This window comes from Artemia sp. Qi Xiang Cuo, chromosome 20, assembly GCF_049724085.1.
Source record: "Artemia sp. Qi Xiang Cuo chromosome 20, ASM4972408v1, whole genome shotgun sequence".
In the NCBI taxonomy this organism is placed as follows: Eukaryota; Metazoa; Arthropoda; class Branchiopoda; order Anostraca; family Artemiidae; genus Artemia; species Artemia sp. Qi Xiang Cuo.
This window is the reverse complement of record NC_142813.1, coordinates 33,557,210-33,571,764: the sequence shown is the minus strand read 5'-3', so window position 1 is coordinate 33,571,764 and position 14,555 is coordinate 33,557,210. Positions and strand designations below refer to the sequence as shown.

At 36.5% G+C, this 14,555-nt stretch overlaps 1 protein-coding gene and 1 pseudogene across 3 annotated transcripts in view; one reads left to right on the top strand and one right to left on the bottom strand.

Annotated features, from left to right (window-relative positions):
• LOC148940122 (protein disulfide-isomerase-like) overlaps window positions 1-14,555 on the bottom strand; it is a 281,993-nt gene that overhangs the window by 40,932 nt on the left and 226,506 nt on the right. The window contains exon 1 of one of the 3 annotated variants that reach the window (XM_089106292.1): window positions 6,916-7,148. The exons of 1 other annotated variant lie outside the window; for it this stretch is intronic. In XM_089106292.1, coding sequence (XP_088962418.1) covers window positions 6,916-7,063 — 148 coding nt within the window. In that variant the 5' untranslated portion in view covers window positions 7,064-7,148. Of the gene's footprint in view, window positions 1-6,915; window positions 7,149-14,555 lie in introns of those variants that run through there. One more of the 3 variants, XM_089106294.1, reaches the window with a different exon arrangement.
• LOC148940125 (uncharacterized) lies at window positions 2,125-2,864 on the top strand (annotated as a pseudogene).

Sequence of the window (14,555 nt, the reverse complement as noted above, 5' to 3'; positions counted from 1 at the left end):
GGTTTTGCTTAAGGTGTTCTAATTCCATGATTATGGAATTTAATTCAGCAGACATTATAGATAAATTATTAAATAATCTCTCGCCCATTGCAATTTTCAGGTGAGGAAGGAAAACACCACTTGCAACCTTCTCATTCATTTTTGACCCATCAACAAACATTTGGAAGTGATTTTTATAGGTATTTGTATTAAGTTCTGCAAATTTTTTCTGAACAAAAGCAATGGGGGTTAAATCTTTATTCCATTTTGAAAATTCAGTATTTATTATGGGAAATGACCACTTCCATGGAGGGGATTGGGGGAAAGTAGGTGCAATAGACTTTGCTGGTACAGGAAACTTCTTTTGAATATTGGCATACTCATCTGCAATACCTCTAGACATGGCTGGATTTCTTAACCAATTATGTAATGTGTGTGAGCTATTTGATTCAATTTTTGTAAGATGTTTTGTCAAGAGAAAGCTACGTCTCTCTCTTATTGTTGTTAATCCACTCTCCATAAGCAGAAACTTGGTGCTTGTGGGTTTCCTAAGACCAAATATGAGACGTATTATATCATTTTGTGTTGTTTCAATTTTTTGCATCTGGGTCTTTGCACATGCACCATAGACAATGAGCCCATAGTCAATATGGGGTCTTATATGTGATTTATAAAACTGGAGTAAGGTTTTCTCCTTACAACCCCAGGGTGTGGAAAGAAGTCTTTTTAGTATATTTGCTTTTCTATAACTTTTTTTTATTGTGTTTGAAATGTGGAGGTGGAAATTAAGTTTTTGGTAAACAAAACCCAAGTGTATCTTCTTCTTCTTCTATTTCACAGCAGGTGGGCTTTTCAGTTGATACTATTTAGCCCTTTTCCTTTTGCTTCACTCTGTGGGCTACAGAGCTACTGGCTTGGTTGTCTCTTATTTATCTGTTATCTTCTTCTATTTAACAGCAGGTAGGCTTTTCAGTGATACTATTTAGCTCTTTTCCTTCACTCTGTGGGCTACAGAGCTACTGGCTTGATTGCCTCATGATTATTAGATATTTTCAGATATCTTTCAGTAGATCTTTCAACTCTAGGAGTTCAATTATGATTTGATAGATGTTGATTTCTATGCTCTGTGTGCAGGTATAGTTGGCTCTGTTATCTGTTATAAATAAAACCATATGTGTATCTGTTTCTTCTGAATAAGTGAAGTTACATAGTTGCCAATTATGACATTGTTGCCAAATTTAGCGAATTGTTGTATTTCAACACCACCATAGATCAGTGATTCAGCCACTTTTTGTGCATTTTCAGTGATATATTTCAGGCTGCATTTTTTGGAGATAGCTTGTACAGAGGTGAGCAACAACGAACATTCAAGAGGTTGTACAGTACTAGCAGGATTTTATATCCTTAAATTACTGGGATAGCGTGATTCATGTGTTGCACTTCCCAGGAGTCTCATCTAATGTTAAATCTTTAAAGCTTGTAACACTGGTGTTGCCAAATTTTCTTGGTGAGCTAGCTCTGATGGTAACAGCTTGCTTTATTGCAGAGAACTGAAAATTGAGAAAATATTGACATTACCCATCTTGTCTGTTGTTTAGAATGCCGCCCAAAACCAACAATAAGAGAATCTGGGTAAGTCCTAAAAAGAACAAGGATGAATGTGGGAGCTGTCAGGTACAACTTGATGAAAAGTCTTCAGCCTTATCATGTGACAGTTGCGACAAATGTTTATGCACAGAGTGCATTGGAATCTCACAGTCTGAATATGTTCTGTTTTGAAAAATGACTGATAGACTCATTTGTGAATGGTTTTGCCAAATTTGTAAGGTTAGCGGAAACACTAGTCTAGGCTCAGACACAACCCAAAATCTTATTGAATCAATTATCTCTAAAGCTGTAACTGCTTCGCTTAATCAGTTCCAAGTAGATCTAAAGCAAGAACTAGGAAACACCAATAGTAAGATCTGAAAGTTAGAAAGTGATGTTGCGAATAAATTTTCCCTAACTGAGGTGGAAACTAAAATAGAAGACATAGTTAAAAGTAAGCTGAGCCAGTCTCATGGTGACAGAGAAAGACAGAAACGTCTGCTTAACATTGTGGCATATGGAATACCAGAATTGTGTGATGAGGCTGCTGACATCCAAATGTTTATTCACAACCATCTTGCGCAATCATACAACCTGCCATCTGTCAAGGTCCTGAAACCACAGCAACTTGGAAACAATTCTCCAAAACCAAGTGACCACCCTAGGCCTGTTCTTTTCCTCACAGACAGCTACAAGGCTAAAAAGGAGATTTTAACTAAATCAAGAGAGCTGAAGGGAAACATGCAGTTTCACTTTGATTGCGCAAAGGCAGAAAGAGAAAAGCAAAAACTCTATCAGGCTTCAAAAAATGGGAGAGTAATGGAGCATTGACTCCATTATCCACTGAAACAAGCCAAACTGTAAATAGTTTGTTTTCTAGTAGTATTAGCATTGATGATGATATCAGTGATGCTTTTTATTCTTGCTCAAGCTCAACAAATACAAGTTATAAAAGTTTACTGAAAGCAATACACAATAACAACCCAGTCAATGGAGAGAAAGTGTTGAAACTGTTTTACAAAAACATTGGTACATTAATAAACAAGCTTCCAGAACTGAAATTGGTAGCCACCACTGAAGATTATGATATACTGTGTATTTGTGAACTGACCCCCAAGAACTCAAGCAACCCACTGGCAGAAAACCATATCAGGATACCCAGATATTACCTGTTCTCAAATTTGTCCATTAACCTCAGGAGAGACAACACCATCTACACAAAGGAAGGATTACAGGTTAGAGATTTATCTTCCAATCATGATTATTCCCCTTGGGTTGAGTGTTTTTGTCAGTATTAATAATAAGGGAAAACCATTACTGATTGGTTGTATATATAGAAGCCCCAGTTGTGCAGATGCCCATGCATCTTACCAAGCTCTGAAACAGTTGGCTAAACAAGCATCCAATATTGATAATCAGAACTTAATTCTTCTTGGAGACCTGAATCTACCAGATGTCAAAAGGGTTGAGGGATTGGGTTATCAACAAAGCTCCAATGTCAGTAACCCATTTATTGAATATTTGGGCAGCAATAGCTTATATTAGGTAATAGACCAACCAACCCAGTATAAAACAACCAAATGCCATCCCTTCTAGATTTGACAATCACTAACAATCCAGGATTGATATTAAACACTGAGTCCCTCCCCCCTATTGGTGCCAGCAACCACATCTGTATATGCCATGACTTGCAGCTTAGTCAACAGAAAAACAACTGTACTAAACAAACTTACACCAACTACAGCAAAATCAGAGAGATAATATAGGCAGTAAAATGGGACCTAGCAATAGTCAAGGAAGACATTGAGCTAGCCTGGCAAAATTTTAAGAATACTCTGCTCCAAGCTGAGAGGACATGTACTTCATTTTCATTTATGAAGACACCAAAAACACTGCCATACCTGAACTGGCCTATTAAAAGGGCTATGAACCGTAAGAAGAAGGCTTTTTCAAAATATAAGAAATGCAAATGCACACACCACTGGGATCGTTTTGCAAGAGCAAGGAATAAACTGAGGCAACTGACTAGACACTTCATAGCTGACTATGAAGATAACTTGGCATTAAACATCAAAGACAACCCAAAGAAGTTCTGGAGATACATATCTGCTAAAGATAAGAATAGGCAAACTATGCCATTCCTACTCAACCCTGAAGGAAAAAAGCTGGAAGAGCCAGAGGACATTGCAAATTTGCTGAACAACACATTTGCATCCAATTTCTCAGTGGACCCCACTGACAAACCACTGTCCCGTGCCCCCAGGATGGTCAGGCACCCTATGCCAAAAATTTACATCACAATGGACAAGATTAAGAAAAGGCTGAGTAAACTAGACCCCAACAAAGCTAAAGGTCCAGATAGTATACATCCCAGGCTTCTTAAAGAACTTGCAGATATAGAAGCAGAGATGCTCTGTTTGCTATTCAAGCTGTCTCTTCAGACTAGTAGCCTACCTGCAGATTGGCAGTCAGCCATAATTACTCCAATATTCAAGAAAGGATCTAGAACCCAGCCTGAAAACTATCAACCTACTAGTCAGACCTCAGTTGTGGCCAAAGTAAATTGAGGGGATAGTCAATGATGCAATTATAGCACATATGACCAAGAATGGCTTTCTTTTTGGTGGTCAGCATGGTTTCAGGAAAGGCATGTCTATACTAACTTACAAATCTGTAACTAATCTGCTGGAACAGAGTTTCCCAGTTGACGTGTTCCTACTGGATCAAGCTAAGGCCTTTGATAAATTGTCTCACTGCTACCTGATGATCAAGCTGTCAGTATATCAGATAGATAATGATGTTGCCCAGTGGATTCAAAGCTTCTTATCCAACAGAACCCAGACTGTTGCTGTATATGATGAAAGATGTGACCTCATCTATTCCACACTAGTCTACATTAAGAGTGGTGTCCCCAAAGGAACCAAATTAGGCCCAACACTGTTTAACCTTTACATAAATGATGCTCCTGAGGTGGTCAAGAATGTTTTGGTAATGTACACAGACAATTCCAAACTCTCTGGTCCAGCAGCATCTATAGAAAATTACTTTTCTCTGCAAGAAGATCTCAACAACCTCTGTGTGTGGGCAACAACTTGGATGCTTGAGATCAACCCACACAAATACAAAGTCCTTTATCTTGGTCCAAACAATCCCTGCCATAGTTATTACATGATTGACTCTGCAGGTGACAATATGCCCATTCAGAGTGCCAAGGAAGAGCCTGATCTTGGAGTATTAATTGACAATAAGCTTAAGTTTCACAGTCACTGTCAGAATCAAGCAGCTAAGGCAAACAAGGTCCTTGGTTTGATCAAGCATTCAGTAATAAGTTGCAAGAGTTATCAAGAACCTTTACACAGCCCTTGTTTGTCCCCATCTTGAGTTTGGTATGTTGGTTGCCAACCCCCACTTTAAGTGTGACATGGAGATTCTTGAGAATATCCAGTGTAGAGCAACCAAGCTCCTTTTTGCAAAAAAAAAACAAATCCCTACAAGCAACAACTAGAAAAGCTTGACCTACCTACCCTAGTGTACTATTGAGAGAGGAGATGTCATCCTTGCATTAAAGATGATGACCAGTGACACCATTAAGCCCATTTTTGATCACAATGAATAAATCAGAACATAAGGAAATCCCATAAAACTGTGTCAAAAATTTAGCAGAAAGCACAAGAAGTTCAACTTCTTCACCAATCATGTTGTTCCACTGTGGAATTCACTTAGCAAATCTACCATGATGGCCAAATCAGTTGATAGCTTCAAGGTTGGTGTTGACTGTGATTAAAGTGGCAACTCATTGAAGACACAGTAGGACAAACCAGCATCATGGAGTAGGATCTATTAGATGATACCTGACTCCATTAACCCTCAAGTATGCCCAGCCACCAATGCATATAGTTAACCCAACAACAAAACCAAACTGTCCTGTATATATAAAAATTGTGTTAATTGTCCTGTCATTATGAACTGTTGTCCTGTACATATGTAGTGACAATCCAACTGTGACATGAAGATTATCAAGTCAACATTACCTGGCAACATCTACAGGTTCTTCAACCTTAGTTGCTAGAAGATGCAATTTAAGGTAATACATTCCTGTTATTTGAATAGAATTTTAAGCAATATCAATGTTTTTTTTCAAAATTTAGGAAATGTAATTGCATATCTTTAAAACCTTATAAATTGGGATTGAGCAAAGTTGTGAAGCTGAAAACAACTTTGTTGTACTTCATTTAAGCAGAAGATCTATTTTGCAAGGTTTTACTTTAGATTCTTAAAGGTCATCAAAGGTCAGGACCCTCTAGAGAAGAACTGGAGGTAGGTACTTCAAAATACCTTCCTGGGACATACTTTAGCCTATACACCCATCTCTGAAAGTTCCATTTTCCTAACCTAAGCCCTTTCCAAGATAGCCAAAAGTAGCTAAAGAAGAATTTTACCAGTTAGGAAAATGTGTAGCCTAAATTTTTAGCAAATCATAGGCTATTATTGACTTATGAATAAAGCAAACATACCACTCAATGGCTTTTTTTATGCTCTTTCCATTCTGACAAAAATGATTAACCTATTATATTTGGAAAGAGCATAAAAAAAGACATCAAGTGGTATATTCACTTTATTCATAAGTCAATAATATGATTTGGTAAAAATTTACTGGAAAATGAAACTTACAGGGTCTACAGGCTAAAGTATACCCTGGGAAGGTATTTTGAAGTACCTACCTCTACTCCTTCTCTCTCTAGAGGGTCTTGACCTTTAAAATTTGTGTGTCCAGCCTATAAAAGTGAAACCTTGCAAAATAGGCTACATCTTCTGCTTAAATGAACTAGAACAGAATTGTTTTCAGCTTCACAACTTTGCTCAATCCCAATTTATAAGGTTTTAAAGGTAGCCTATGCAAATACATTTCCTAAATTTTGAAAGAAAAATTGATAGCCTATAGCTTAAAATTCTACTCAAATAACAGGAATTGTATTTTGAGAACTAAAGCCAAAGAAAAAGAAACTAATAACTGAAAATTAATGTAAAATGTTGTTTTGTTAAAATTTTAATAGGTATAGGCCTAGACCTGTCATGTAGGCAAGTTTCTGGACCCTCTAGAGAGAGCAGTAGATGTGGGTACTTCAAAATACCTTCCTGGGACATACTTTAGCCTGTAGACCAATCCCTGAAAGTTTCATTTTCTTAACCTAACCCTTTTCCAAGATAACCAAAAGTAGCTAGGCTAAAATAAAATTTTACCTCCTAACCTAACCTCTTTCCAAGATAGTCAAAAGTAGCTACAGTAGAATTTTACCTACATAATTATTGCTGGCGTAATTAAAGGCATGAAAAATAAAAATTACTCACAGAACTCAACAAGGACGTGCTCATTAGCACTCAAGGCACTGACAAAATTTTTCTTAGTGAGAACTAATACTCCTTCGTCTTTTTTTATTTCTTCATCTGACAGAGCTAAATGAAGGGTAAGAAAACTAAAAACAAGTATTATTTTCATATTTCCAGCCCTATATAAGTTCCTTTTGTGGTGAACAACTTGATAGCCTACTCTCCAAAGTAAACAACCAAAACAGACTAGACAGATGGATACGTGGATGCTGATTTGATTTGAAGCTTTTTGATTGGCTGTTAGCATGAACTTTATCGAAGTTATACAGAATGAATAGAAGCTTAAGAGAAATATTGTCACTGTAGGCTACCTCTGCATATTGAATGTTGTGTTACATGCATACCAAATCACTTGTACCTGTACCTAAACAAGTGACTGATCTAGACCATACGGCACCCAGGGCAATAATGGAACTTGGTCCCACCTTCAGTAAAAAAAAACCATTATAGATATTAAATTATGGTTGTTTAACTTCTCTAAAGAATACTTCCTTTGCCTTTATTTAATTATTTTACAATTACCAATATATTTTCTTATGCAAATCCTAATGTGTACAATAAGCAGGGCCGTTCAAAGCGGCTCGACCAGGTCAATCTGTGCCGTTGCTGGGGGACTGTTGCTGGAGGGACACCACTCCTGGAGCTTTTTTTATTTGTGTTTGAGTCGAGATAGAGTACCGTAATTAATTTGTCCCGGGCGCCATCAGCCTAAGGAACGGCCCTGACAATAAGGTGAAACAAAACTCATAGGATTCCACCTAACAAAATTGTATTTAGAACACATTATACACACCATTTAAGCTATATGCAACTAATCTTATCCTGTGCACTAAAACTTAACTTTAAAAGCTTTTCTTGAAGCGAGCATCTTTATAATGTTTTATGTCGATTATACACAAGTTTTTCCATCAATGCTCAACCATCCTGTTTCTAAAATAGTTTTTAATTAACTTTAATTTTTTAAACCTTCATTCCTTAGAAACAACTGACACAAATATAGTTAAAAACGTCTTTAACGGCAATTGTCGCGTTCAGATATGTATTTTTCAAAATATTTTATAGTATATAGGCTATGGAAGTTAAGTTATATTTTTCATTTTCAAACGCTATTTCTCCTTTCTTGAATTCTTCGTGCAAAAAAAACAACGAATTTTCCAAAAAAAAATTTCATAATTCTCTTAAATAAACGAATTTGAATACTTCCTGCAATATCTAACCGTAAATATGTTAGTAAAGAGATTATAATCCCACTGAATAGTGCTCGAACCGTGAAACTTGAATTAATTTTCCTCACTCCTCCAATAGGGAAACAGATGTGGTAGTGACTATAGATCTATTAGCATACATAAATAAATGCAAAACAAATACTGCAACTTTTAACACAATATGACATTATTAAAGTACAAAGCAGATCTGTTCGTAGCCTAAAAACACTAACATTCTTAAAGAGCTCTACGGGTCTTTCCTTCTAAATATAAAATACTATATTTTTTTAATTTGGAGTCTTTCGAGAAATGATAAAAATCAAGAAGAAACGAAACAAAAACAACGTTATTTATTATCTTAGACACCGGGAAACTTCAACCAAACAATTCACAGGAATATTAAAGTCTAAAATTTATAATACCATAGTTAGGCCGATATTGAAAGCAATAAATTTATATTGAAGTTGAAAAATAAAAGATGTATGGTACTAAATATGAAAGTCCCGAATTCAAATGATTAACAGTACCACACACACGTATTGCTTTTGCCGTCCAGGGCTTAAAATGACAATTCCACTGATATTGTCATAAAATTGGTGTTGTAATGTTGTCATGAAATTTATAAAAAGACGAAACACAAATAACATTACTTTTTTTCTAAGACACCGGAAAACTTCAACCAAATGATTCACAGGAATATTAAAGTCGAAAATTTATAATACTATAGCTAGGCCGATATTGAAAGCATTATATTTATATTGAAGCTGACAAATAAAAAAAAACTAATAAAAGATTTGTGATACTAAGTATGAAAGTCCCGAATTCAAATGATTTACAAAACCACACACATGTATTGTTTTTGCCGTCCAGGGCTTAAAATTACAATTCCACTGGTGTTGTCATGAAATTACAACCACCATTTGAATGTTATTATATGAGGCCACCTCCTCGTCTCTTTAAATTTTTGAAGGAGTCTGAAACGAATGCACAAAATTGTTTCCCACGACTAAGGTTATCTATAGACGTTTCTAAGGATGGGGAGCTTTCCCCTGTCATTTCATCCGTGCTTTCCTTTATCCCTATAGCTACCCGACTGAAGCTAAGCCCACTTTTCGCTCTTTAATGTTGGGGCGTTCCGGAGCTGAAAATTAGGGTTCAAAATTTGTTTGATCGGATCAAAAAATGACTTACGACCCAACATCGCTACAAGCTGGCCCCTGGGCAGGCTGTTCTCGGTCTCCCTCTAGATTTGTCTCTGCTCATACCTTCCGCAGCTTTTTTCTTCTTTCAATGAAATTTATGAAAATATATCTCTATTCTAACTTCTTGGTATTCAATCATCAAGTATCTTACTACTTGGTTTGTTTCACTTTATTTCCAAAAATTTCTACAAACTCCTTTTGAATTTGAGGTGACAAATAAGCAAGAAAATTGTTTTGGCCCATTTTTATCCTTACTTAATGGTCTCTGAGTATAGAATTGAACTTTGTCAGATTATCAACTCTAAAAGATGACTCTATTAGTATCGATGTCATTTTTCCAATGGCCACCCAGCGCCAAAACTTGTTTTGCTTGAAACTGCATGATACCGTATTTTCTTGTCAGAGCCTTGTGCCAGTTTTTAGTTCGCTTTGTTAATACTTCTTGTGCTTTTTGTCAGTTGTTTGTCCTTTCCAAAGTCTCTATTTTCTAACTCCTTCCATTTCCAAAAAAATACTTTTTATATTGAATATTTAGTTCTTGATTGGCAACCATGGGATTCAATTTACTCAAAGTATCAAATCCTTTGGTGGATTAATATATCGCCGCATTAGATAAATTGTTTGTTTTTTTTGATACATGAAAACAAAAGCAACACAATAGAACCATCGACGAAAAACATGCTATCCAATAGCACAAAACTTTTTAATAATTTAGTTAAGTCAGGTAAAACCAATCCCTTGTCCACCTTCTCCTTGTTGTTGATAATAAGTATGATGCTGTAGATTCCATCAAACAGTTCGTGGTAACGAACTTTAAGTAAAGAGCAACTCGGCTCAATAGTAACCGAAACTAAAAAAAAAACGTAATTTTGATGTCAATAATTATATCAAAAGAGTGGGATTTTTGTGCTAATTTAAAATATAAACTTTATTAAGTTTTGTCTTAGGCTATGTATCAAAGGTTACGAGCCTGATAAAACTTTCCTGATTTTCAAAAAAGGGGTAAACACCCCCTAAAAGCCAAAAAAAACTGAATGAAAATCACACCATCAGATTCAAGGTATCAGAGCATCCTATTGCAGAGGTCTCAAGCTCCTATCTGCAAAAATGTGGAATTTTGTATTTTTTTGCCAGAAGAAAGATCACGAATGCGTGTTTATTTGTTTTTGTTTGTTTTTCCCAGGGGTGATCATTTCGACCCAATGGGCCTAGAACATCGGGAGAATGCCCATTCTAACGGAAGTTAAAACTTCTAGTGCCCTTTCTGAGGGACGAAAAAAATTGGAGGGCAACTAGGCCCCCTTCCACTCCACTTTTTTCCCATAATCATCCGATCGAAATTCTGAGATAGCTATTTTGTCCAACTTACTAGTGTAGGAATGGATGTAGTTAGTAAACTCTCCCTGCTCACTTGAATGCCCTTCGTCTTTTTGGAAAGTGAACTTCAAATAAGTATACCTTTCTCAATAACATATACTATATGTAAACAATGGGCAATTTACCTAACATACGGCCCTTGGCCTGATAACTATGGGGTGGTTGACATCCGCAAAGACAAAATTACTGAACCTTCCAACAATGCTGGAAAAAAAGTTCTCTTAAAATTTTGATAGGGTGTGTTTTGGAGAAGGATAGGCTTTTGAGGAACGGGATGGTTGCCCTATATTTACTTTTGACTCTCAAAAATGGGACTAAATCTTCTGAATTCCAATCAAATGAGCTCCTTCCGAAGTTTATACGACCACCCTTTCTATAATAACCTTATATGCCCCCGAGGCATAACTCACATCCCTTGCCCTGGAGGCTGTAAAGGGAGGGGATTGTCGTCTTCAAAGAAATAATTACCAGACCTTTCAACTACGCTGAATAAAATGGCTACCTTAAAACTTTGATTGGATGTATTTGGGGAAATGACGGGTGGATGGTTGCCTTCTAATCACTTTCAAATATAAAAATGGCGCTAGACGTTGCAATTACCAATCAAATGAGCCCCTTTTGAAGTTTCTACGACAAAACTTTTTGTACGAAGTACCCTGGTCTAAAATAAAAAAAATTAAATGATACATTGTGCCCACATGGCTCTGTACTTAGAAAGCACTTTTGCGCTGCCTATGATTCAATCTACTGCCTGCATGGGCATATGCTTGTTTATTATAACTAATAAGCCAATAAACACCTAAATATATTTTCTGAGTTATTTTACCAATGAATCTCCATGCTTTCATTCTATCTGAAACCTATGAAAAATATAAAGAGCTTGAAGAGAGATATAAGAAAAGGTATTATTTACCTTATATGTAGATGTGCCTGTCTGTTCTAAGCTGTTCAAAGCCGAACAACAGACAAATAGCTAAACCTATAGTCACAACGAGTATAAAACAATTCGTGGTAATGAACTATAAGTAAGGAAAGACTCAAGCCAATAGTAACGGAAAGTCTATAAATATAATTTTTGTAACAGTAGATACATCAAAAGAATTGGCTTCTTTGCTGATACCAAACACATAAAATTCATTAAGTTTAGTCTTACGCTTCAAAAGCTACGAGTCTCAGAAAATTCGTCCTATCTTCGAAAAAGAGGAGGAAACACCCCTAAATGGTCCTAATGAAAATCACATTATCAAATTCAGCGTATTAGAGAACCCCAGTTTAGAGGTTTCAGGCTCTTATTTGCAGAAATGTGGAATGTTGTACTTTTTGGCAGAAGAAAAATAACAGATCCGTTTTTTTTTTTATTTTTTTTTTTTTTATTTTCAGAGGTGGTCATATCAAAATAATGGTCCTAGAAGATCGGGAGAAGGCTCCATCAAATGAAGAGTTTTAGTGCCCTTTTTAAGTCACCAATAGATTGGAGGGCCTCTAGCCCCTTTCCATTCCCTTTTTTCCTCCAAAGTTATCTTATCAAATTTTGAGATGGCCATTTCGTTCAAAATAGTTGGAAAGCAGAACAACGATGCCTCTGGGGATGACTTCATCCCCACAGCCTAGGGGGAAAGTGCTGTAAGCAATGAAGTTTGCCCATTGTTCACATATAGCCTATTATTGGTTATTGAGAAATATACAGACAATTTTTGGCGGAGGGGAGATCTTTTAGAAGGGGAGGTATTTTAGGTCTTTTATAACGCTTTAGGTCACTTCTAAACCCTTTATATCACTTATAAACACTTTAGATTGCTCATATGCACTTTAGGTTTTTATAGTGCTTTAGGTCCTTTCTAAACAACTTAAGGTCTTTTACAAGGGTGTAGGTTATTTTTAATCCTTTTATATCACTTATAAACACTTTAGATCACTCATAATTACTTTAGGTCTTTTATAACGCTTTAGATCACTTCTGAACCCTTTTATATCACTTATAAACGCTTTAGATTACTCATAAGCACTTTTAGTCTTTTATAGCGTTTTAGGTTACTTCTTAACCCATTATATTACTTATAAACCCGTTAGATTGCTCCTAAGCATTATAGCCTTTAATAACACTCTAGGTCAGTTCTAAACCCTTTATATCACTTATAAACGCTTTAGATCCCTCATAAGCACTTTTGGTCTTTAATAGCGCTTTAGGTCATTTCTATACCCTTTGTATTATTTATTAACACTTTAGATCGCTCGTAAGCTTTTTAGGTATTTTATAACTATTTAGGTCACTTAAAAGCCCTTTATTTGACATATAAACGCTTTAGTTCACTCATAAAAACTTTAAGTATTATATAACGGTTTAGGTCACTTCAAAACCCTTTGTATCACCTATAAACATTTTAGATCGCTCATAAGCACTTTAGGTTATTTATCACGCTTTGGTCACTTTTAAACCCTTTATCAGAGGCAATGCATTATTTATTATTTTTTCCTTTAGAGAAGGGCACTTAATATGGAAGGGGTCATCGTAGAAACTTCAAAAGGGGCTCATTTGATTGGAAATTGATAGTTCCAGTGCCCTTTTAATAGTTGAAAGTGATTGGAGGGCAACTAGCCCCCCACGCAAATCATTCCCCCAAACAAATCCAATCAAAATTTTTAGATAGCCATTTTGTTCAGCGTAGTTGATTTCCAAATAGAAATTATGTTTTTGAGGAAGACAGTCCCCCACAGCCCTTAGGGCAAGGGTTATAAGTTATGCCCTGGGTGCATATAAGGTTTTTATAGAAGGCGTTGCCGTAGAAACTGCAAAAAAGGCTCACTCGATTGGAAATTCAAAGGGCTGGTGCCTTTTTAATAGTCGACAGTGATTGAAGGGCAACTAGCCCCCCCCCCATGCCCATCTTTCCCCCAAACACATCCAATCAAAATTTTGAGATAGCCATTTTGCTCAGCGTAGTTAATTTCCAGGTAGAAAATATGTTTTTGAGGGGGAAACTCCCCCACAGCCCTCGGGACAAGGGTTTTAAGTTATGCCCTGGGGGCATATAAGGTTTTTATAGAAGGTGTTGTCATAGAAACTTCAAAAAAAGCTCATTCGATTGGAAATTCGAAGGGCTAGTGCCCTTTTAATAGTAGAAAGTGATTGGAGGGCAACTAGCCCCACCACCACGCCCATCATTCCCCCAAACACATGCAATAAAAGTTTTTGAGATAGTCATTTTGTTCAGCGTAGTTGATTTCCAGATAGAAAATATATTTTTGGGGAGGACACTCCCCCACAACCGTCAGGGCAAGGGTTGTAAGTTATGCCCTGGGGATATATTAGGCTTTTATTGGAATATTTGTCATAGAAGCTTGAAAAAGAGCTCATTCGATTTGAAATTCAAAGTGCTAGTACCCTTTTTAATAGTCGAAAGTGATTTGAGGGCAACTAACGCCCCTCCCACGCCCCCTTTTCCCCAAACACATCCAATCAAAATTTTTAGATAGCCATTCCATTCAGCGTAGTTGAGAGTCTCGGAAAATAGGTCTTTAAGGATGACAACCCCTCCCCCCACAGTCCTCAGGACAAGGGTCTTAAGTTATGCCCTGGGGGTATATAAGAACGATGTTGGCACAATGTATTATTTAATATATTTTTTTTCTTTAGAGCAGGCCACTTCGTATCGAAAAAGTTGTCGTAGAAACTTCAAAAAGGGCTCATTCAATTGGAAATTGGAGTGGCTTGTGCCCTTTTTAATAGTCGAAAGCTATTGGAAGGCGACTACCACGCCTTCCACGCCCATCATTTCCCGAAACACATCCAATCAAAATTTTGAGATAGCCATTTTGT